General features: G+C 43.8%; 4 protein-coding genes across 9 annotated transcripts; 3 read left to right on the top strand and 1 right to left on the bottom strand.

Annotated features, from left to right (window-relative positions):
- Positions 1 to 60: 60 nt before the first annotated feature.
- rsad1 (radical S-adenosyl methionine domain containing 1) lies at positions 61 to 3,792 on the bottom strand. 2 transcript variants are annotated; one of them, XM_079178298.1, is made up of 9 exons: positions 3,454 to 3,792; positions 3,090 to 3,223; positions 2,800 to 3,004; positions 2,357 to 2,722; positions 1,902 to 1,965; positions 1,675 to 1,822; positions 1,349 to 1,403; positions 1,114 to 1,217; positions 61 to 769 (listed from the first exon to the last, which is right to left on the bottom strand). In XM_079178298.1, exons 1-9 carry the CDS (start codon positions 3,601 to 3,603, stop codon positions 619 to 621), a joined length of 1,377 nt encoding a protein of 458 aa, XP_079034424.1. In that variant the 5' UTR covers positions 3,604 to 3,792; the 3' UTR covers positions 61 to 618. The 2 variants fall into 2 exon arrangements, with proteins under 2 accessions (XP_079034424.1, XP_079034425.1); XM_079178299.1 differs by having other exon boundaries at positions 1,902 to 1,962.
- Positions 3,793 to 5,401: 1,609 nt separating this feature from the next.
- LOC306709381 (GTPase IMAP family member 9) lies at positions 5,402 to 7,115 on the top strand (the record flags this gene model as incomplete). The annotated part of the gene is made up of 2 exons (XM_079177484.1): positions 5,402 to 5,420; positions 6,091 to 7,115. The coding sequence occupies 2 exons, from the start codon at positions 5,402 to 5,404 to the stop codon at positions 7,113 to 7,115; spliced, it is 1,044 nt and encodes a 347-aa protein (XP_079033610.1).
- Positions 7,116 to 7,546: 431 nt separating this feature from the next.
- On the top strand, positions 7,547 to 13,062 carry cldnk (claudin k). Of its 2 annotated transcripts, XM_079177598.1 has the most exons (8): positions 7,547 to 7,673; positions 8,476 to 8,748; positions 8,835 to 8,912; positions 9,001 to 9,249; positions 9,333 to 9,480; positions 9,574 to 9,600; positions 9,702 to 11,013; positions 12,020 to 12,206. In XM_079177598.1, the coding sequence occupies exons 2-7, from the start codon at positions 8,479 to 8,481 to the stop codon at positions 10,244 to 10,246; spliced, it is 1,317 nt and encodes a 438-aa protein (XP_079033724.1). In that variant the 5' UTR covers positions 7,547 to 7,673; positions 8,476 to 8,478; the 3' UTR covers positions 10,247 to 11,013; positions 12,020 to 12,206. The 2 variants fall into 2 exon arrangements, with proteins under 2 accessions (XP_079033724.1, XP_079033725.1); XM_079177599.1 differs by lacking the exons at positions 7,547 to 7,673; positions 8,476 to 8,748; positions 8,835 to 8,912; ... (1 more) ...; positions 9,333 to 9,480; positions 9,574 to 9,600 and having other exon boundaries at positions 10,242 to 11,013; positions 12,020 to 13,062.
- A 1,665-nt stretch (positions 13,063 to 14,727) lies between these two features.
- hgs (hepatocyte growth factor-regulated tyrosine kinase substrate) lies at positions 14,728 to 23,243 on the top strand. Of its 4 annotated transcripts, none has more exons than XM_079177645.1 (20): positions 14,728 to 14,865; positions 16,349 to 16,433; positions 16,564 to 16,639; positions 16,772 to 16,864; positions 17,324 to 17,441; positions 17,786 to 17,838; positions 17,973 to 18,041; positions 18,187 to 18,311; positions 18,906 to 19,017; positions 19,264 to 19,362; positions 19,443 to 19,538; positions 19,707 to 19,745; positions 19,851 to 20,015; positions 20,124 to 20,334; positions 20,423 to 20,595; positions 20,688 to 20,828; positions 21,042 to 21,225; positions 21,323 to 21,459; positions 21,565 to 21,747; positions 21,850 to 23,243. In XM_079177645.1, exons 1-20 carry the CDS (start codon positions 14,829 to 14,831, stop codon positions 21,988 to 21,990), a joined length of 2,337 nt encoding a protein of 778 aa, XP_079033771.1. In that variant the 5' UTR covers positions 14,728 to 14,828; the 3' UTR covers positions 21,991 to 23,243. The 4 variants fall into 4 exon arrangements, with proteins under 4 accessions (XP_079033771.1, XP_079033770.1, XP_079033769.1 ...); XM_079177644.1 differs by having other exon boundaries at positions 20,121 to 20,334; XM_079177643.1 differs by having other exon boundaries at positions 18,906 to 19,023.
- The last annotated feature ends 175 nt before the right edge of the window (positions 23,244 to 23,418 follow it).

Here is a 23,418-nt window from a genome sequence, read left to right as displayed (position 1 = left end):
AGATGACGTCCTCTAATTCTTAATTTAATAGTTGACAACTCATCGATTAATCTTTGCGGATCTAAATTAGTAAATTACAGACCAGTGAAACAAAATCAAAAAGATCTTTCTCCCATTTAACTATTCATAAGGTGGATCAGTTAATAAATGAATGCTCCAAAAGCGAGTTGAAGTCTATTTTAAGAATAAGACAATTTCCTGTGAACGGGGAGAGAAATAATCATGTTTAGATGACATTCAAATGACTTACTGAGAAATGTTCAGCACAAGCAATAATTGCATGATAGCACCTAGACTCTAGAGACTATAAAATAATATATCAACATCTAATGTTCTGATTCTCCAAACCAGAGCGGCAGAGTGAATGTAATATAAACGCCCGTGGGGCCTGTTTCATTTCTCTATGAACAGGGTCAAATACGAGACTATTCCCAATGCAGCAGCAAAGTAACACTGAAGAGGAACAACTTTAATACAATGTGAAAACTGGCAAAGCCTTAAATAAGGAATTTCAATATTGAACATTAAACCAATGTAAATATCTGCCTGTTTTCAGGATTTTTCACCCTCCTGTCAGTCTAACGTCTGTGGAGTAATCCTGCTGTATTGACATTACTGTCATCGTGGGCTGGAGGTTTGGCTTTGTGTTTGTCCATCAGCATGGTGGTCACTTTGTAGCCTCTGACTGATTTGTGTTTCCAGTTCCAGCAGCAGAGCTGGCAGTATGCTGTCCAGTAAGACCAGTCCATCCCAGGAGCAGCGCAGACCTCTGATAATAAGGAAAGGAGAAAAGAAATGATAAGAGATTCAGACACAAGAGCAACTATTAATCAAGTAATTGTTGTTAAAACATTCCCTACAAGCTTCTCAAATGTGATCTTTTTCTTATATTAGTTTAAGACTACTAAGTAAAATGAGCTGAATGATTACATCAACCTCGGGCTTTGGGGAAAAAAAGCACTTTCCACTATTTTATGAATCAATATGAATAACCAGCCGATCAAATAGATAATGAAATGAATCATTGCAGCTTTACATCAGCAAGACATGTTTGTCTCACCAGTGAAACAAATAAAAGTTCTAGTTCATGTGTGGTAAAATGTCATCGGTCACCTGTCATCCAGAATGAGTTGTCTACTCTGGAGCAACTCTTGGACATCGCTGGACGTGCCAAAGACTTCACGGAGACCCAGTAGAGGGCTAAACATCTCCCAGTGCTGGTAAACATCAGAAAGTGATCAACATTATCACGTGTACCAAAATGTGCTGAATACTGAACATCTGCACTGAAAGAGCAGATCACACAGAAACTATGTAATAGTTCATGTCATGCAGGTATAAACCTCACCTTGTGATTAATGCCATCTGTCATCCTCATTCCCATCACCAACACCTCCTCCAATCTGCAAAAGAAGCATCTTCCATCAGAGAACTTCTCGGTGACTAGACCTTTGACAAGGACAGCGCAGAGTGAGCAAATAGAGTCTGATAATAGCGTTTCACGGGGACAGAATGTCTGCAAGAACAAGCACATGTACAGCGACCTCCGACATCATGTTTCTCACGCTGTGGATTGGCCGACACGCAACTGTTATATTTCACATAGAAATGGCAGCTGCCAAATACACTCATTACAAGACACCACACTTTTGCCTGTAAGTGCAAACAGCTCACAGTTCAAGATGGCTGAGCTGAATCCGCCTACGTGTCCCATGTCCCCTCTGCTGGACTTCACGGATCCAGGCGTCAGGCCCCAGAGTCTGGGTCCGCGCCTCCCGAAGGACCCCTCCCTCCCCCAGAGGAACAAACCGCCCGTGTGCTCCTGCCACGGACAAAAAAATGTTAAACTTTTAGCACTTCCTTTGATCAGTGCCTTCAATCTAATCTAGACAGCAGCTCACCTGGGCCGACGCCGATGTACTGTCTTCCCTTCCAGTAGCTGGTGTTGTGATGACTCACTGCCTGCTATGTGACACAAAGTGAAGCGTTATCGTGCCGTCGTGATTGTTCCTCCCAGACGCGCTCATGAGGCAGCGTGGCGCAAAGAACAAAAGTGACATCTGCCTTGTTGATGGTGACGTCTCATCAAAAACAAAAGAGAAAAGCAAAACATTTTGTTTCGGAAGCAATGTCTCTTTTCTAAATCTTCCTAAAACTCATTAGATGTTTACTGATATTCTCCATTCTTTAATTATGTTTTCTATTTGAAGTTATTTGTCTTATAAATGTTGTTGTGCTCCTTATATATAAAGCACTTTGCATTAAGGTTCTCCGCTAATGAACTTTCCTGTACTCTTCATGAAAGAATCAATGCCTCCTAAGGTGTGGAGGACGATCAGTGAGCTTTCCTTCTTACATGTCTTGCGAAGTTAGAGACCTCGTACTGCAGAAGGCCGTGCTGGTGGAGAGTCCTCCTCGCACACCGGTACATCTCTGCCGTCACGTCTTCAGCGGGCACGGTCACCTCTCCCCCCAGCACCTGTTTGAACAGCTGGGTGCCGCGCTCCAAGGTCAGCTGGTACAGAGACACGTGGTCATCGCACACCCTCAGCAGCTCAGACAACTCCTTCTCCCAGGATGCAACGCTCTGTTTGGGCCGACCGAACATGACGTCCACCGACACCCGCCCGGGGCACAGCCTCCTGGCCTCTTCGACAGTTTGCAAAGCCTGTAGAGAGCTGTGGTCTCTTCCCAGACTTTTCAGATCCTCGTCCTGCAAAGACTGAAGAATTGGAAATGTGATATGTGCAACTACAGTTCGTAATCTAATCGTCAGTCTTCTATAGATTATATATTCACCTGGACCCCGATGGAGAAACGGTTCACCCCCGCCCGGCAAAAGTCCTCTAACTTTGACTTTCCTACAGGAGTAGGGTTGACCTCGAGCGTGATCTCGGCCTCATCCGAGAGATACGCCCGCCTCGAAACAGTTTGGAGGACTGCGGCAATGGTCGAGGGGTGAGCCAGGCTTGGAGTCCCACCACCAAAAAACACTGAGGTGATGCTGCGGGGAGGAATGAAAATGAAATGGTGGTTGAAGGCACCCGGAAGAAAGCTGATTTCACGCGGAAGAAAGATCATCAGCATACCAGGAAACCTGACTGAGCTGCAGCAGTGTCTCAGTCTCCCGCTGAAGGCACTCGGTCATTACAGAGTCATTGTTCTCTCTGGGTATGTACTTGTTAAAGTTGCAGTAGGAGCACCTTCTGAGGCAGTAAGGCCACTGGAGGAGAAGGAGAAGAAGAAGAAGAAGAAGAAGAAGAAGAAGAAGAAGAAGAAGAGAGGGGGAAGGTCACTTTGACATGATTTAGGAAAACGTTCTAGACTTTCTAGCATTTGCAATACAAAAAAAAATAGACTGATACAATAGATTTGATTCAGTGCATGCGTGGGTATGCATATTTCTCTGCATGGAACTATTTTTATCAGTTACATCGACCAATGCTAGCTCACGTGCACGTAGAGAGACGCCTGCTTCGTGAGAGGTGGAGAACCGGTCCGTTCGAGTCCGTCCTCAGTGACTCCTCCGCCGGAAGTCTCAGAGAAGCAGCGCAGACCGGGAGAGACGGCACGCTGGCCCGCGCGCAGCGTGTGTTTAATCATTCTGTCTGTCTTACGGTATATTTATATTTATATTCTGTCTGACAGGGTGTCCTTCACTTGGACTCATGGTCCCGGACAGCGGCGACGCGAGTCAGGCTCCACCATACAGATACAAATTGTATTAAAGTTTTCATGACAACAATGTGGCCGAAGTTACTTCAAAGTGGCGTAAACTCATGTTTGTGTCTGTTTTCTTCCTGGTAGTTGTGACGTCGCTCCAAACAGGAAATACGTCAATGTGACTTCCTCTGTGTGTGTTACGCAGTTCGACCACCCAGGGGGGCTGTTTTACTGGCGTTCAGTTAGGCCTACCGTTATGTGGACAGTGACTGTACTTTGTATTCAAACTGCAGAGTCAAATACTTCAGAGTATCAGTTTGGTTTGAATTGACCCATTTCTGCAGCTTTGGACCTATTTTCCACCTGCTTTTGTAATGAAAACGTTTTAGAAATGTGGTTAATAACAACCAATAGATAAACATAAATTACTGACTTCATTAATATCCATGGGAATACAGGACAGTGAATATACTAAAAAAGGCACCTGTTTGTTTTCCAATACTGAACCTACTAAAATATGAATAATACAGCTCTTCAAATTGTACATTTTCTGGTTCCCACACTTCTGTCCACAAGTCTACCAAGTTTCAGCGTAATGTGTAAAAGCACTTACGTTTTACAAGGCTAGTTAGCAGTGCTCCTAGGCGTTCGTTTGTGTGCCACACTTATCCAAAACCTCTCCAAAATGGCTTGAATGTGCTTTTAAATATTTAAATATTTATTTTCTTGTAATGGTGCATGTCCAGGTTCTTAATCCCTCTAATTAGGAACTTGTTAAGCTGCTATTACAGTTTAAAAGAAGACTCCGGGGATCCAAAAACATACAATAAGTACCACAGGCCATAATGTGTATACAAACATCCACAACCACAGAGTGTTCGTGCACATGAGGCTGGTGTGCAGGCTTTTGTAAACACTGTTATTTGTGTCAACTAGTCACAACAAGACACTAGTCTATATTTAGAATATAAATGTGTGCTCTACTCAGACAGGATCAAACTAATTTAATGAGCTATTGATTTTTCAGATCCCAGGAAAAAAACGCTGTCTGGTGGACTGAGATAACCGTGTAGGGTCACATTTTAAATTAGAGTGTTTTTTTTCATGTCATTTTAACAGAATAACAAAAACTCTGTTTGAATGTTTATTAATTCATTCACTAATCAGGGCTACAGTTAATTAAATGTTGTATATGTCTTAAACTCACCTCTGCAATCAGTTCTTGTCATCTTCAAATAATTACCTCTGATCAGCGCTTGTGGATGATGATGATGATGATGGTTACGAATTACTTATGTGTGGCTATATAAAATGTATAAATCCCCTCCTCCATATTCACAATGTCACTAAGGAACTAACTGCAAAAGTATAAAACACAGTAGTGTATACTTAATCCAAGTATTTCATTAAGAATGCCAATAATTACGAATGTGCTCCCTGCCAGCATACAACCCTGAGGTAATTTTCCACTCAATAGTAAATCTGGTACCGATTACCTAATCAACAGAGAGAGAGAGAGAGAGAGAGAGAGAGAGAGAGAGAGAGAGAGAGAGAGAGAGAGAGAGAGAGAGAGAGAGCGAGAGAGAGAGAGCGAGAGAGAGAGAGAGAGAGAGAGAAAGAGATGTGTTTTCATTGAATATATGCAACCCTCATGGTGATGACTTCAGTCCAGGGAGAAGCTGGAGAACTTTGTGATAATCCAAATTAAACGAGTGAATCTGTGCTGTAGATCTGCCAAATGGATAAGAGGAAGAAAGGTAAGATCACTGATGTAACATATCCAGGGGGTTAACAAATGTGTTTTTAAAAAGGTGGGCTCATTTCAGTTTGCATGCCCTTTAGCAGAATTCCATAGCATTAGTTTTTAGCCATGCTAGCGGCATTGCAGTCGGTCCAGACTGAAACATCTAAAAAAAATTGTAATCGATTGCCATGAAACTTGGTACAGACATTTGTGTTACCCAGAGTATGAATCCGGATGACTTTGGTGATCCTCTGGCTTTTCTACTAGTTGATATTTGTGTTTTTGAGTGAAATGTTTGATAGATTGCCATGCAATTTTGTATAGCATCCATAACCCCCTCAGGATGAACTTTAATTACTTAGTGACCCTCTGACTTTTCATCTAGCGCGTTCATCAGGTCAATATTATAATTTTCCCGTCAGCCTTTAGCAGCACTTCTGCATTCTGTGCCGACTGGCAAAAGTTGTCATGCTGAACGGTAAACATGGCATTATACCTACTACACATCAGTATGCTAACATTGACATTGTGAGCATGTTGCCATGCCAAAGTAAGCATTTAGCTCATAGCACAGCCTCAAGATACAATGGCAAGAGAATGAAACACAATAACAATGAGCAAATGCACAATTCTTCTTACATTTACCTGGTGTTATTCTCAAAACAAACTTCACTTTGTCACAGGATCTCCTACAGAATTAAGGCTCATGGTGGTTGGCAGCAGTGGGCCTTCGCAGTTCCTATTAACAAATCACATACTTGGGAGGAAAGAGTTTGCTAAGAATGTCTCCTGCCTTTCTGGCAGCAGGAAGACTACCGGAGAGCTAGCTGGTAGACGGGTGGCTGTGATCAATGGACCAAACTTCTACGACAAGGGTATATCTCAAGTCAAGAGGAAAATGGAGTTGAGGAGGTCCAAGTGCTTGTGTATTCCTGGTCCCCATGTCTTTCTTGTCACCTTTGACATGGAGAAAATATCCCTGAATGAATTGAGAACCCCCAAACTAATGAAGGAACGCTTTGGAAGACACTGTCTGAGGCACTGCATGGTGATCCTGGCCTATGAGGGAAACCTTGAGGGAGCTGCCCTGGCAGACCGGATGCAGAAGACTGACTGGCCCCTGAGAGAATTGATCGAGCAGTACGGTGGACGCTTTCATGTTTTCAGCAAGAACCGGAGATATCGCAGCCGAGACAGAGAGCTGCTGCAGAAGATAGAGAGAATGGTGGCCTCCTTAGGAGGGGTCTGCTTCTCCAGCAGAACCTTCCTGAAGGCAGAGGACTGCGTGGAGAAGGAGGTGAAGAAGCTCAAGAAGCAGAGGACGGGAGAGATAGAGAAGGCGTGGACTGAGATGGAGAAAAAATACATAGCGGAGGATTTGTGTCACCAGAAGGATACCTACACCGCCATTGTTGGCGCAGAGATCCGAGCCAAGGCGGAGATGGACAACGGATGGCTCAGAACCTCCCTGGCAAGAGGAGTGGGTACGGGTTTTGTTGTGGGGGCTGTCATGGGTGCACTGTTTGGGTCCATAGAGGGGCCAGGGGGGATGGTTCTTTATGGGATCATAGGTGGTGCAGTAGGTGGATCAGCAGGAGGAACAGCCCAGGTAGCTATAGAGCATATGGAGGACAGAGTGGCCCCTCCTGCCAGACTCAACTTTAACTCAATCTTCATCAACCGCTTCTTTGCTACTCCTCGTCCATGACAGTGTGGTATTGACTGATTATGGCCTGTTTTTCAGGAATAAACGGAAAATAAATAAATATATATCATGGCCTCTTTGTAATCTAACTGTTGCTTATGTAGCTTTCAGGCTGACTTGATACCAAACTATATAAGGAAATGTACAACCCCCTTTAGGTTGAGACTGAAAGTTGAGCTTTACTATGCAGCCTATGGGTTTAGTCATGGTCAACAGTAAATGTCACGGTTGATTTAAACTGTAAATGTGTAAATTGAATAAATGACATTGAGTTTTGTGACACAGCATGTGAGAGTTTGTTCTTTGTTAACCACATAGCATTTTATTTAACCTCCAACATTTCCTGGTGCCTCGCTGTAGGTGACGAGTAGCTCAGATAACATTCAGGGTGGAGTCTCAACTGAGAGTGCCATTGTCTAAAGCAATGCCCCACAACACACACACACACACACACACCTTAGTGCACCTGTTCAGTGTAAATCATTTGCAGTCTCTACATACCTGAAACTGTGACTAGAAGCAGTGCGGACTGAGTTAGCTGGACAAGATTAACCTGGAGAGGTAAGATCACACTTTACTCAGTAAATATTTCACATTAGTTTCTGTTTTACTTTTGGAAAACTACTTTTTCTGTCAATTAATTCAGACTTTAAAATAATTTTTTTGAACTGCATAATCCAAGAGTGTTTCCGACATGAATGTCAGGACAAAACATTTTAGTAGTTAGCGTTGTGTTGATTTGTACTGTAGCTCCCCAGTGACGTATAAACATTGTGGTTGCTACCTGTTTGACGACATTCTCTGTTAGTATATTGACTCGATCACAAAGAAATTCCTTTTAACTGAAACGCCTGTACAATTAGAGGATTAGGCTTCACCGTGGGGAGCTTTTACCAGTGAAATGAATGTTACTTCACTAGATTAAAAAAATAAGTCTTGTATCCTGTACTTTGTGTATCATTACATAATATGAGCGGAGTGACATTCTGCTCAAGAACACGTCCTACCATTCGTCCTGCGAGTGTGAATGCTGCAAAGCTGAGTTAAAAAATATCACATTTTAGAGAAAATGCTCCTTTTTTAAGCTGTCAGTGTACATATAGTTCAACATGGAATAGTTGATTTGATATTGCAAAGCATTTATCAACTTTGCAGTATGAAGCTTTGAAAGATAGCCCTGGAACAATATGTTCTCAAATACAGTGAAAGTACATTACTGTACTTAAGAACATTTTATGGGAATTTTCAAAGAATAGATTCATTCAAACATTCACTCAACTGCAAGCGTATTCACCAGATGTAAAAAACAAAAACAAAAAAATTAAAAAACTTTCTCATACTCTGTTGACATTGTCATTTTCAGAGTATGGCCTCTACGATTAGCCTTCTCCCCGAGAAGCACTTCCTGTGCTCTCTGTGTAGAGACATCTTCACCAGCCCGGTGACCATACCGTGTGGACACAACTTCTGCTTGTCCTGTCTCAGCCACTACTGGACACGACACCAGTCCAAATACTGCCCGCGCTGCAGGAGACTGTTTAGTGACAGGCCTGACCTCAGCGTCAACCGTATTTTGGCAGAAGTCTCAGATAACTACAGGAAGGCTCGACCAGAGAAACCACCGGATGAGGAAATGGTACTTCATTGCATTTGTCAGGGATTCAATCACAAGTGATCTGATTATTAATACAGCTAGTTTATATGTGTATGTCACTGTTACAGGTTATAGATATTGAGCAAATGATTCAGGAGAGGCAGCAGAAGGCAGAAAGATTGAAATATGCTCTGGAGCTACAAAAGGTGCGTTTAAAACCTCTACATCATTAGAAATCTCTGTTTAACAAAAATGTGCATAGTTGAATGTTGATACATGATGGCGTCCAATCAGAACTCCTACCTCAGAGAGGTGCGAGAGAGCCAGAAGGTCTTTTCTGCCCTCGTACACGCTATGGAGAAGAATCACAAAGCCGTGGTTGACGCAATTGAGGGGAGACAGAGAGAGGAGGAGAAGAAGGTAGAAACATTGGTGAAGGAGATCGAACAGGAGATCCAGGTGCTGAGGAAGGAGAACACCGAACCCGACCCCCTTATTCCTGTAAAAAGTGATGAAGATGACGATACGGACCAAGTTATCGTGGTAATTGCCTTCACCTTCTGTAGATGATGCAATGGCATTGGTGCCTGGCTTCCATCCGTGAAAACTTTGTTTGTGTCATGCAGAACAGTGTTCCCACTGTGCGCCCCTCTGGGATGAAGGACTGGTCCAAAGTTACCATAGAAACTGACCCATGTGTTGGGGTCACCAGACGAGCACTGGCAGACATAATGGAGAAGATTAAGGTAGAAGTCAACAGGCTCTCCAAATCTGGTGAGTAATGCAACTTTTGTCTTGTGTATTAAATCATTAAATGAGCATTCTACAATAAATTCGTTTTTTAAATGTTTGGCTCTTCTTTGACAGAACTCAAGAGAATAGAGAAATACATAGGTAAGGCTTTGTCCACACAGAAACAAATATAAAGGGACTGTACACACATAAAAAAGGACGATTTGACCCGTTCTTGACGTTTTCTCTTCCCTCTTTCTTAGTGGATGTCAATCTGAGCGCCAAGACAGCCCACCCCTTCCTCTCCGTCTCAGATGACAGAAAACAGGTGAGACATACGGACAAGCTTCAAGAGGTACCAGATCACCCCAAGCGGTTCGACCGCGTGGCAAACGTGCTGGCCAAAGAAAGCTTCAGCGGCGGGAGGTGCTACTGGGAGGTGGAGGTCGGGGAGAAGATCGAGTGGAATCTGGGTGTCGTCAGACAGTCCATGAACAGGAAGGGCAAGTTCTCTGTCTGCCCTGCAAATGGCTTCTGGACTTTGAGCCTGAAGGCTGGAGGCCAGTTCATTGCCAACACCTCTCCTGCCACGCCGTTGGCTCTAGAGCAGAGACCCAGGACGGTGGGCGTGTTTCTGGACTACACTGAGGGCCGTGTGTCCTTCTACTGCGCAGAATCTGGAGTCCACATTCACACCTTCACAGATGCATTCACTGACAGACTTCATCCGTTCTTCAGTCCTGGTCGCCTGCATGGCGGCAAAAACGATGCTCCCCTAATCATCTCTTCTAGTTTCTGCAGCATCTAAGCATTTGTGTTTTTATTTCTATATTTATAATTCTCCAGTGTAACTACAGTTGTTGTGCATCTGATTATCTTTACAGTATCAATCCAGTGTGTCAAATATATCTATTTAATGACAAATCCATATGAAAAACTACAATGGCCCACACTTTCCCTGTCAGAACAGTGAACAAGAGGTTGAATAAGGACTGACTCACTCGAAAAAGTTCAATGAAAGCCATAAACAGATTGTAAGGGAAAGAGGAGGGTAGGCGAAAAAGAGAAGACTCTCATAAATGAACAAGTGAGTCAAAAAGAAGAGAACATGGGTTGCAGAGTTGGATGGACGTGAGGGGCTGCGGGGTTGGGACAGAGGTTGACGAGGAGCAGGGAGGGAGGGCACAGCCAAACAGCAGGGCATTGTGCTCGTACGCCAGGCACTGGGAGACACACTCAAACACATTCACTCATTCACACACTGACACAGTCGTCCACACAAGCGCATGCTTCTGCCCACTGCCACACAGACTTGCGCTGGCATCTCGGAGGGCAGCCCCATCTCCAGTCCAGTCCTGGGTGTCCAAGCCGAACGACCCGCTCTACTTCAGTGTGCCTGACTTCTGAGACAGAGCCTCCCCTTTCCTCCAGCCTTCCTGGGGACCGAACTGAATCCTCAGGGCCGTCTGTCATCCACAACTCCAGGCATTGCAACTGATCAACACAAGCAAAGGACCAGCAACACTAGCCTGTGGACCAAGGGGAGCAGCGAGAGTCCAATATACTTCTTTTGAGGTAAATATCCATAAATATCTCAAAATGTCAAAATAAATTAGACTGAAAACCGATACATTTAAGAGAAAAGTGATGGGTTTGATGGAATATATTGACTGTTCCTAGTTGTTCGTGTATTATATGTTTGGCTGTATCACAACTTAATACAGTAACACATATTTAAATAGTCTCAGTGTTAGAGGCAGGTGTATGGATCACTCGTGCCTCATTTGCGATAATTTCCTGAAAAGTATCCCAATAGACAGAGTCGTTAGTTGTATGAAAGATAAGGCATAGTTTTTGAAAGTCAGGGGCCTTTGAGAGACTTCATGAATTTGTGCACAATATTTTGTAACAGTGGGAGAATGTGGGTCTGTCAGACTGATTATTCTGGTTTCAAGGATTCGTATGATCCATTGTTATCTGCCCACTTACAAAACAGACTGTTCCACTTTATTCATATTAAATCAAATATCTCAGATTGGTTTTTATTGGATACATGTTTATCTAAAAGGGGGCCAAAGGCTAAAACTTATCCTTTTGACATTTCCCCACCCATCCATGTCATGGAGCCACCCCTGGACTGATTGTGCAGGGAGGGTTTGATTCACAGAATTGGTGAAATGTGGATACTGAGAGCAGAGATAAATAGATGACATAGGTCCTCCTGGCCCACTCTACAAGCCCTCATGAAAGATGCTTGTGTTCAGAGTCTCCTCATGTTTTTCTGAGATAATCCACTCACCAGGCAAGGCGTAGCTCGACACCCACAGCTGTGTCAAAGACGGCTATTCTCTGTGCTTCTCACTGGAATCCACTAAACATGGGCCTCGCAGCCTGTTTTCAAATATTTATGATAAATATATGCTCCATTAGTCTTTTCATACTTTACTAATATAATGCTCGTTGTTCCAAGTCGTAGGAAGTTATAAATATTTATTTTGTAGCACTATTTGTGTGATGGATAAAAAAGTATAAAAAAAATGTTTTTCTAATGTTATTTAAAATGTTATTTTCTGAATTCCAGGATACCTGTCCTTGTCTGACGCAAGCTAAACTCAACACCATCATCACTTGAGGATCCTGCAGTGGAGCACAATATATCCAGTACTGTAGACTTTCACATTTCTTTGTGGGACTATAACTTGTCCCTCTGCGACAAACAGAGACTGAAATAAAGACAAAGACAAATCCATCTGATTCAAACAACACCTTTCAACATGGCAACCACAGGCATGCAGCTGCTGGGCCTAATCATGTCCCTTGTGGGGTGGGTGGGTGGGTTTGTAGTCTGCATCATCCCCCTGTGGCGGGTCACTGCCTTCATCGGTAACAACATAGTGACGGCTCAGATCATTTGGGAAGGCCTTTGGATGAATTGCATTGTGCAGAGCACGGGTCAAATCCAGTGTAAGGTGTATGATAGCTTGTTGGCTCTGCCCAGTGACATGCAGGCAGCCCGAGGCCTCACCGTGTTCTCCATCCTGATGTGTGGCCTGGCCCTGGCTCTGGGGGTCCTCGGAGTCAAGTGTACTAAGTGCATTGGTGTAAACAGCGCCAAGGCCCGAATTGCTCGCATCTCCGGCGCCCTCTTTGCCATCGCAGGGTTCCTCTACCTTGTACCCGTCTGCTGGACTGCCCACTCCATCATCAGGGATTTCTATGATCCACATGTGGCGGCCCCACACAAGCGTGAGCTTGGCCCTGCCCTTTACATCGGCTGGGGGGCATCAGCCCTGCTCCTCATTGGGGGATCTCTGCTCTATGCCGGGTCAAGTCCCCCTGGCCTCCCAGGCTCTCCCACCTTCAGCAGTGGAGAAAGTAGTCCTCGCAGGGCCGCCTCACAAGTCAAAGGCTATGTTTAAGCTTCCAAAATGTCTGAATGCCTTCAAGTCCCACAAATGCACCCCAAACGGTGACAAACGTGATTCCTGTCCTTTTGATTTTGCTCCTTGTAATTATTTTATATTTAATGTTTTTCCAGTTAGTTTTTTTCTCTGATAAGCCGCAGGAAGCTGTTTAGCAAAAATTGAACTCATTTTATTATTTCATACCCGATATTGTTCAATAACCTCGTTCTCTGTCTGTCAGTGTAAAACACAATAAAAGTTTTGGTTCCAAATTCTCTAGTGAGGCAAATGGTGTGTGTTCACATTTGTATGATAACAGATATAAGACATAACAACTGCATATGCTTGAGAGAAGTATTATAGTAGTTTTAATAAGAAAATCTTTGTTTTGCTCCTTTATGTAAACACTACTACTGTATGTGGTTATACTGAGTGGAGAAGAACAATAGAACAATGGGGATGTGTGTACGTTTGCTTGTGGTGCCATATTGTTGAGAAGTGTGTGTGTGTGTGTGTGTGTGTGTGTGTGTCTGTGTGTGTGGTCTTCCATCTCCTGTTCCTTGTACCAGGGGCAAAAAAAAACACATCTTTCTTTCATGACATAAAGATCCTGGGATTCCGCCAGTTAACAACAAGTACAGCAAACTAGACTCTCTTAGCAAAAACCTCCTACTCTTTGTCAAATCACAACGGACCAGCCATCCCATCACCTATCTTGGACATCCAAACCGATATAATTTTAACTAACAAACAGATCAACAGAGAATGTGGAAGTTTGTAACACGTGTGTTCCTATCTGTCAGTATTTCTGTCAGAATCTCTGTACTCCTTTAGTTTGAAGTAAATGATCATCCACAGAGAGTTTCAAAACCAATTTCAGTGAATTAAAATCATTACAGACCCTTGAACTTTGGTTACTGTACATTCTGACTCTGAATTTCATTTTTTCTAAGCTACATATTTTTAAACTAGATTAACTGCATAGAAGGTTCACCCTGGTATTTGCTTTCTATTTGCTGTAAACAGTAAAATAATGTATTTCTTATCAGCAGAGGACAGAGCAACACAATGCCACTTTATAGAGCATTACAGCACCACAATAACAATGGGCACCAGTGTTCCAAGTGCCAGGTAGTGACTCATACATGACCTAAGTAGGCCTATACCAATGCTGGGACAGTAATGCTGTGAATACAGTAAGGCAGACTGTGCTGTTTAACACAACAACAGGGAAAACGTAGTGTTAGACAAGAGCACTATATCAATATCTAAGCAGTGTATTAAGGAGAATCTTGCAACCCTGGAGGTCAGGAAAAAACAAGATTTTCAGAGGTGTTAAGTTACTCTTCAGCTAATTCTAACAAGCCTATTTATATAAAGTTGGGTAGTTTAATTTACTGCTCAACAATTCATCATATTTCATATAATCACAGATTTCTAAAATCTTAATTTTGCATTTTAACTGGTATATATAACTCACATACTGTAAAGGTAGTAGAGTAAAAAGTAGGCAACATTATTTTCTTTTGAAATAGTATCTAACTTCACAACCGTATACTGCTAATGTAAATGTACTTCCACCTCTGTCTACATGATTAAAACATTAATATTAATATTTAACGTTACACCTAGTATTTCACTACTTGCATACATAACAGTCCTGTATATTATTGTTGTTATTTGTATTTATGTGTCAGTAAAGAGATGCAAAAAAAACCTGTAGTCAAATTCCTTGTATGTGCATACTTGGCCATTAATGCTGATTCTGTCAAATGTACTTGCCATTGTCTTTGTCAGTCGCTAGGGAGAGAAAAAAACGCTCCATGTTGTTGTTTCTACGCCGGAAGTGGGAAGTAGGAAGCGCCGTACAGCTGTGCTCCGTGGCTAACAGAGAAGCTAACAGGCTAACCCTCAGCGGTGAATATATCCGGGACTCGTTCACCAAACAAGACGCCTCGTCAGCCACTTTGAGCCGTTGGATCTAAGATGGGAAAGGGTGGAGGTACATTTGAGAGGCTTCTGGGTGAGTTATCAGCACATTCGTTAAGTTGGTAGTTTATCAGCCAACTGTGAGTCAAAGTGCGTTTTTTTTTCCTCTTCCAGCGTATTGTTTTGACAGACGCTGGGGCTGTGGCTCTCGGGCCAGCTAATTTTAGCCTGCTAACAATCTCGCTGCTATTGTTCTGAGGCCCGGACAAGGCTCACTTAAATCCACCAGCCCGATTAAATACATTTACGAACATATTTGTCCGTTATTTTAACCTCACAGTCGTATTAAAGCCGCGTTACGTTACCCGTGTGTTATCTCGTGCTATTAGCCAGGCTACACTGATGGGTTCCCTTTATGTTCATTGCCTCACACACTTACGATACTACGTTAACGTTAGCTCGTGATTTAGTAAATAACGTTAATGCATAACATGACTCGGCTGTTTAAGGAAGCAAGCAGCACACCAGTGACATTCGTGAGATGACCTACTTATGACTTCTATTGTTGTCCTAAGTTGTTGTTTTTAACTCCACAACAGGTTGATTAGCTCCTAAACTAGTCCTTGTTTAGCTCCTTTCTATTCAAATACAGCTGGCAAAGGTAACGTATGGTGGCTAATTAGCTTAGCTTTCACTAGCCCTACCCAGTAAAAAAACAACTTTGAACTTCTATTAATAATTGGCAGACACAGTTGCGTATTAACACACTTCTTCCTTGTATTTCCCCTGATATTGATGGGTAGATTGGTAGAACTGACACCCAGCTGATGAACAGCTCTCTGTGCATGTTGTACATTATCTTTGTTTGCTGCTTGGTGCTGTGTTCATTAGAAACACAGGAATTTAGAAACATCCACTATGTAAGCACTGTATCGACTTGTGCAATGAAGTTCCTAAAACTAAGCGAAGACAACATTTATAGAAATTTACAATAATGAAAAAGGGACCAAATCTTTTCTCATGTCACGAGGTTAACAGATCAAACTTGAATTTGTTTCCTCTTGAAAAGGGAACATCGATGTAGTTCATTTATCTCTTTAGTCATGAGAAAACACTACAGTAAGATTGCATTAAATCAAAATAAGCCTGACACAAGATACAGTGCATCTACGTATGTGTGTATATATATAAATATATATATATACATACATACATACATACATACATACATACATACATACACTTGGTTGCCGTTTTATTTTATAAATATTAGAAACTCGTTAGTGTAACACAATGAAAATCAACATGGTCACAAATTACAGCCTCCAAAATGACCATAAAGCTTATTGAACACCTCTCTAAAACAGTTTAAACAAACTGAATATTACACCCTTCATGGGGGAAGGATTTACAGGCATTACATTTATCTAGGTGTACCTAAGAGTGTAGATAGGGACGTTTACCCTACTTTATGTCTATATATAGACACAAAGACTAGACGACCATGGTTTCCATGAAGCAAGTCTATAATAATAATACATATGTTATAAAGATTCAACCATCTGTTCTAATTGCAGATAAAGCCACCAGTCAGCTGCTGCTGGAGACTGACTGGGAATCCATCTTGCAGATCTGTGATCTCATTCGACAAGGAGACGCTCAGTGAGTGATTCTTCCCTCCACGGTCATCATATCATCGGCTGCTGAAGTTGATTATGAGGTTCATTGTTTTGCTGTCTTAATTTATTGCCTCGGGTTTTCTATTGAGCACTATCTGTGTCTGTCCCTGCAGAGCTAAGTATGCTATCGGGGCCATTAAGAAGAAGCTGAACGACAAAAACCCCCATGTGGCCCTCTATGCTCTTGAGGTAACACACGTGGACAATGTGCAGCTGTCTGGTTTCATTCTTTCACTTGTTTTTTTGTGATGAAAAGCTTCTTAGGTGAAATGTGCGTAACATAGTTGGCGTAGTGAGTGATTATGACACCTCACCCTTCAGGTCCTGGAGTCAGTGGTGAAGAACTGTGGCCAGACGGTCCACGACGAGGTGGCGAGTAAAACAACGATGGAGGAACTGAAGGATTTACTCAAGGTTACCCTTACTTCATCATCCTGTTCTGTTGAATAGTGCATCTATGTATTGTGTGAACAAGCAGTGGGAAGCTTGGTCGCCGTGTTTTGCTCCACAGACCGGGGAATTTGTCTTATCACGTCAGGCAGCTGGCTGCATAACAGCGTGAGCTAGCAAGGCTTGATTGGCTCTTTGCCTCGTCATGTGACTTTAGCTCCTGCAGCCCATGCTGGTTTCCACTTCCTGATGATGTCATAGCCTTGTGACAAGGGTTGTTTTTTTTTTTCAGACCAGAACAAGGGACTTCCCACCTCCTGTTCTTGTTACCAAACACCACGTTGTTTGATTCAGTGTGTGTGTGTTTGAAAAAGCTCACTTGTACCAATGTTATTTGACAACAGAAATCTATAGATAAACTCAAGAGGGATTGTTGAGACTTTTTTTAAATTCATTGTCTGGTTCTTTTACCACCAAAAACAGACGGAACCCAATGTCAGAAACAAGATCCTGTACCTGATCCAGGCCTGGGCTCACGCCTTCCGCAACGAACCCAAATACAAGGTGGTCCAAGACACTTATCAGATCATGAAAGTGGAAGGTGAGTGGACACATGCTGTGTTTTTACTTTGTTTTCTCCCCACTGAGCTTTGCTGAAAGGAAGTTTAAGGATCTCTGAAAGAATAATTACCCAGATGAATGTTTCCCAGTCCTGTCGTGGCTACAATTACATTTAAGCTAAACACATTACTAACTTGTAATAATTGCTTAGGTCCTCTGTGATCTCTATCCTGTACGTAGCTGCCATGTCTGTAATTTTTCAAGTGACAATTCCACCGCAAAGGCTGCGTTGCAAGTTACACATTTCTAAATCCCACGAGGTCTTGTAATGCACTACTAGTATCATACCGTATGTTTAACAGGTCTGCTTTTCTTTTCTCACAGGTCATGTGTTCCCCGAGTTCAAGGAGAGTGATGCCATGTTCGCAGCTGAGAGAGTGAGACATTTACTTTTTAGAGTCAGTGATGTTTGTATATCTGGCGCTGATCTCTTTAGAAGAGGAGATGATTGTGCACAAAGCTGCAGTAACCACAGCTTTAGTGATATGTGATGTCTGTCTGCTTTGTCCAGGCCCCTGACTGGGTTGATGCTGAGGAGTGCCACCGGTGCAGAGTCCAGTTTGGAGTTATGACGAGAAAGGTAGGCTGGGCTTTCTTCAAACTAGGGCACTTGGAGATTTTATGGTTTTCTTTTTTCCATTTACAGCCGTACGTGTGCGAGTGGAGTATATGTTTATGGCGCATGCAAGGAAGTTGACCTCGATTTGTGTTCTTTGCTCCTCCAGCACCATTGTCGAGCCTGCGGACAGATTTTCTGCGGCAAGTGTTCGTCTAAGTACTCCACCATCCCAAAGTTTGGCATAGAGAAGGAAGTGCGTGTGTGTGAGCCCTGCTTTGAGCTGCTTAACAAGTGAGTCGCCACATCTCTCAGTCTGAGTGTGAAGTATGGATGGTGGCTCTGAACAGTGTCTCTCTACCTAAGGAGCTCTGCTTCATTAGCTGCAGTATGACACTGGCTTCCCCCAAGGAGTTGATTATTTTTAGCCCTGTTTGTTTGTTTGTTTGTTTGTTAGCCATTTATAATGCATTCTATCACAATTTAGAATTTGCTGATTTGTTATTTAACACTTGGATGAAACCTGGAAAAATATAATTTGATAAGCCGTAAACTCTTTTAACTGTTTGTATGACAAAAACACCATTACATTTAAGAGCACGTTGTGCAGTTTCAATGATCTATGTATCGACCCACTTTAAGCAATGCCGCAAAATACGATCTTTGGCATATGCATGACTCAATAGCAACACATCATTCTGTGTTGGTGGGATTGATTGACCTTCAGACTAGAGAGCTTAACATTCCTCCGCTCGGGTATGCGTGTTTGCAGCACTGACAGAGGAATGTGTTTTCTTCTATTCTGTCTTCGTAGTGTCTCCGGCAGCATGCTCTCCTCTAACTGACGATGTTTTTAATTCCTCCCCGATCCCCTTTTTGCTTTTCCAGCCACCCCTCCCTCTCTCCTCCACTCAGGAAAGCTGAAGGGAAGTCCCCCACCCCAGGCCCCGCAGAGCTGCCTCCCGAGTACCTGACCAGCCCGCTGTCTCAACAATCCCAGGTAGAAGTAAAAAATGAGATGGCTTAGTCGATGGTGTAACCGGTTATAGTTGAAATGCATTTTGTTGAGGATAGGAAGTGGATATCAAAGGACTCCTCCGTAGGAAAACAGATCCCCCCGTGGCTTCATCAGGCTCTGTATAAAAATATTTTTTTCACTCATCCAAATATCGTATATTATACGTATATATATATCGTAGTTTGTGGGCTGTTTCTGGATCCTACAATTGCTCTGCTCTCTCACTAGGTGCCTCCCAAGAAAGACGAGGCAGCCCTGCAGGAGGAAGAGGAGCTGCAGCTGGCCATTGCCCTTTCCCAAAGCGAGGCCGAGGAGAAGGAGCGCATGGTGGGTTGCACAGCTGACATTTGTGCTTTCTATTTTAACTCTAAAAAGACAGTGATGCATGCCTGTATGTATTCTTACAGAGGCATAAGAACTCCTACTCAATGTATCCCAAGGCTGATCCCACTCCAGTGACTTCCTCCGCTCCACCAGTCAACTCGCTCTACACCTCTCCTGTGGTGAGACCTCTTCTCAGGCTGCCTTTCTCTCTCTCTCTCTCTCTCTCTCTCTCTCTCTCTCGCTCTTGCTCTCGCTCTCGCTCTCTCTGGCAAAATGAATTATTTACTCTACAAGTTCTGGAAATATGTTTCTGTCACTGACCAATGTGAACTATACGCTCTCTTCAGAACTCCTCTGCTCCATCAGCTGAAGATGTAGACCCTGAGGTACATGTCGCATCCTTCTCTTCTTCAATACCTGCATTATAATACACTAGTGGGAATTTTACTTCTTGCGCGTAGTGCTGATGGTAATATGTCGCATTATTCCAGCTGGCTCGCTACCTGAACAGAACGTACTGGGAGAAGAAGCAGGAAGAGGCTCGCAAGAGTCCCACCCCCTCAGCTCCGGCCCCTGTGCCATTGGCTGAGCCGCTTCCACCAATCAGTCAGCCAGTAGAAAGTCATGTCCCTGTCCAGCCGGTCAGCATAGTGGAGGTATGTTGACACTCTGTGCTGGGAGCCGATGTTGGCTGTTTTATGTCTAGCAAAACCACAAAATGACTTACCGTGTTTCGCTTCCCTCTCGTCTCCGTCCTTCAGCAGCAGTACCAGAACGGCGAGTCGGAGGAGAACCACGAGCAGTTTCTGAAGGCTCTGCAGAACTCCGTCACCACCTTCCTCAACCGCATGAAGAGCAACCACATGCGCGGGCGCAGCATCACCAACGACAGCGCCGTGCTCTCACTCTTCCAGTCCATTAACAACATGCACCCGCAGCTGTTGGACATCCTCAACCAGCTGGATGAGAAGCGATGTGAGTGTCGGCATGAGTGTGTGTGTGTACCAATGCATTTGTGAGTGTCCCGGTCCCTGAACTATCGCGTCCCGTATGCCGTCCGCAGTGTACTATGAGGGGCTGCAGGACAAGTTGGCTCAGGTGCGTGACGCTCGGGCCGCCCTCAACGCACTCCGGGACGAACACAGAGAGAAGCTGCGTCGTGCCACAGAGGAAGCAGAGCGACAGAGGCACATCCAGCTAGCGCAGAAACTGGAGATCATGAGGCAGAAGAAACAGGTGAGGAAATAAGGCTCTCCACGGAGAACAATGCACGTAATGACACGCTATTCATTACAGTGCTCACAAGTGTTTTTGTCTTTGAACTGCAGGAGTACCTGGAGATGCAGAGACAGTTGGCCATCCAGCGTCTCCAGGAGCAGGAGAAGGAGAGGCAGATGCGTCTGGAGCAGCAGAAGCACACGATCCAGATGAGAGCCCAAATGCCTGCTTTCTCTCTGCCCTACGCTCAGGTACGCACCGCACGTGTCATTGGGATTAGCAAAGGAGGTCGAGAGGGTAGCTCCCACTGCAACACGTTGGCAAGACACACAGGCCTTCATGTTGCATAATGTATTTATTCGGTTTTGACGTGTAAATAAAATGGTGATTTAGACACCATGTTTACCTCTTCGTAACTCTTTGGGATTAAATGTCTGATTATATATGTATGCGCTGTTACGCAGATGCAATCTTTGCCCCCCAATGTGGCGGGAGGGGTGGTGTACCAGCCCGGTGCTCCACCCAGCTACCCGGGTACCTTCAGCCCTGCTGGTTCTGTGGAGGGTTCACCTATGCACAACATCTACATGAACCAGCCCGGGCAGACTGCCCCACCGCAGTACCAGGCCATGCCCAATGCTGCCCCAGGTGAGAAGGCGTACTTTTGACCAGCCACGTTTTTCAGTGTATTGCAGTGTGCTGCTGTGTGTGTGTGTGTGAGACTGATGGTCCTCTCTTCCTCCAGATCCCAACATGGTAAATGCATACATGTACCAGGCTGCAGGCACTAACGGGCAGCCTGCTCCTCCTCCTGGTCAGGCTCCGCCCACAACTAGTCCACCCTACTCCAACTATCAGCCCACACCCACACAGGGCTACCAGGTCTGATTGACTCTCACTTTCTTTTCACGATTTAAAAAAAAACTACAGCCAAAATATTCAAAGAGAAATAATTAGCCCACTCAATGTTGTCCTTGTTCTGTGCAGAATGTGGCCTCTCAGGCCCAGAGTATGCCCCCGATGTCCCAGCCTGCCCCAACCAACGGTATGGGTTACATGGGCTACCAGCCATACCCCATGCAGAACATGATTTCAGCATTGCCAGGACAGGACCCCAATATGCCCCCACAACAGCAGTACATGCCAGGCCAGCCGCCCATGTACCAACAGGTCAGCCGCTTTTTACTTCTTCCTTCTAGGTTAATGATTTATTCTTGATTTTTACATTTTAAGGTTAGTTCAGTCCTCACTAAACTCCATTTATCTTGCTAGGTGGCTCCCCCTGGTGGCCCGCAACAGCAGCAGCAGCAGCAGCAGCAACAGCAACAACAGCAGCAGCAGCAGCAGCAGCAGCAGCAGGTCCCTCAGGCTGTGCCCGGCAGCGCAGAGGCACAGCTCATCTCCTTCGATTGAAAGCCTGCAGCATGCATGCTGCAGAGTCTGACCCACTACACCCTCTCTCCTCCTTCACTCTCCGGACTCTCTCCTCTCTGGAAACACACACATACACACACACACAAACACACCTCTCCCACCTTCCACCTTGCTGTGATGTTGTGGCAATGTAAGATATTGTGATGATGTTGCAGAACTGTCGCCCTCCTTGCCTCTCCCCCACTAAAGTATGGGAATGCAGGGTGAAGCTGCAAGAGAGGGCACCATAACCCTTTCACCCTCTTCCTCCCTCTTTCCAGCTGATATGTATGTAGTATTTCCTTATTAAATGAATAACTGAAGGTCAGAAATAGTCAGTGGTATTAAAGTAAAAAAAAAAAGAAGAAAATATGATCATAATTGAGGACAAAAAAAGACAAGACACAACCATCCTTCGTCTCATATTTTTCTAAAGCAAAATCTGCATGTTAAAGTTTCATTATTTTCTGAAATGGAAGTGAATTCGACGTATCCTATCGGTTTGGGCAGTGATTGAGAGGCATCTTTGCGTGCTGTTTAAGAGATTGTGGGTGTGAGGATGAAGGTGAAGCACAGTGAAGAGGCCTGAAATATGTGGCTCTAACTCAAATCTCCATCATGTCACTGCAGCTGTAGGTTCCATCTTGTTTTGGCATTTATTTGTTGTGCACTGCTTTGGATTAACAACGGTCTTTATGTCGTTTCTTGAATAATTAAATGTATTTCAGGGATTGGACTTTGTGGGAGGAGTGTTAATTAGCTGGGTGGTTGTTTAATCCTCAATAAATACCCTTTCATCATTTTAATAATTTAAATGACACAGCTAGTGACCATAAAACAAACTAAAGCTGTACAGTAGCTCTAGCAGCCCGCTTCTCTTTATTAAAATGATTTGTGTTGCAGATAAAAGTACTGCCACATCCAGTTAACAAAGTACGTTAACCTATAATTAACTGAAAGTGACCTCCAGGCACCCCGTCTGTCTGCATTCGTTTATAACGGTCACAGGTGAGGACATCGACGTAGTAAATAAAGGTGGGAGCACGTTTCTAAAGTGTAGTTGGCTCTCCAGAAATGTGGAAATGCTGGCAGAGCAAACAGTTTGTGCCGCATGTATGTATCACGCACCCACTCGGTGATTTCTGTAACCCTTCAGTTGCCATCTGTGAACTTCTTTATTCCATCACACTGATCTGTCTGACTTTAAAGGTAATTTTAAAATTATATTTAATAAATATCTGGTTGTTATTGTCCGCTTGCTTTCACTTTGATTTTTTTTTTTGTGTGTGTATAACTTAAGGATTGAGAAAAAGAAAGAGGTGTGACAACTTTTATTCATGTGAATATAGTGTTCCATGTCACATTCATTCATGTTTCAATAAGGGTGAAGGCCACAACACGACATGGATGAGATCTACTTTAACATAT

Source organism: Pholis gunnellus, assembly GCF_910591455.1.
Source record: "Pholis gunnellus genome assembly, chromosome: 17".
NCBI classification, from domain to species: domain Eukaryota; kingdom Metazoa; phylum Chordata; class Actinopteri; order Perciformes; family Pholidae; genus Pholis; species Pholis gunnellus.
Note: the sequence above shows the minus strand (reverse complement) of the source record. Positions and strands in the feature narration are given on the sequence as shown.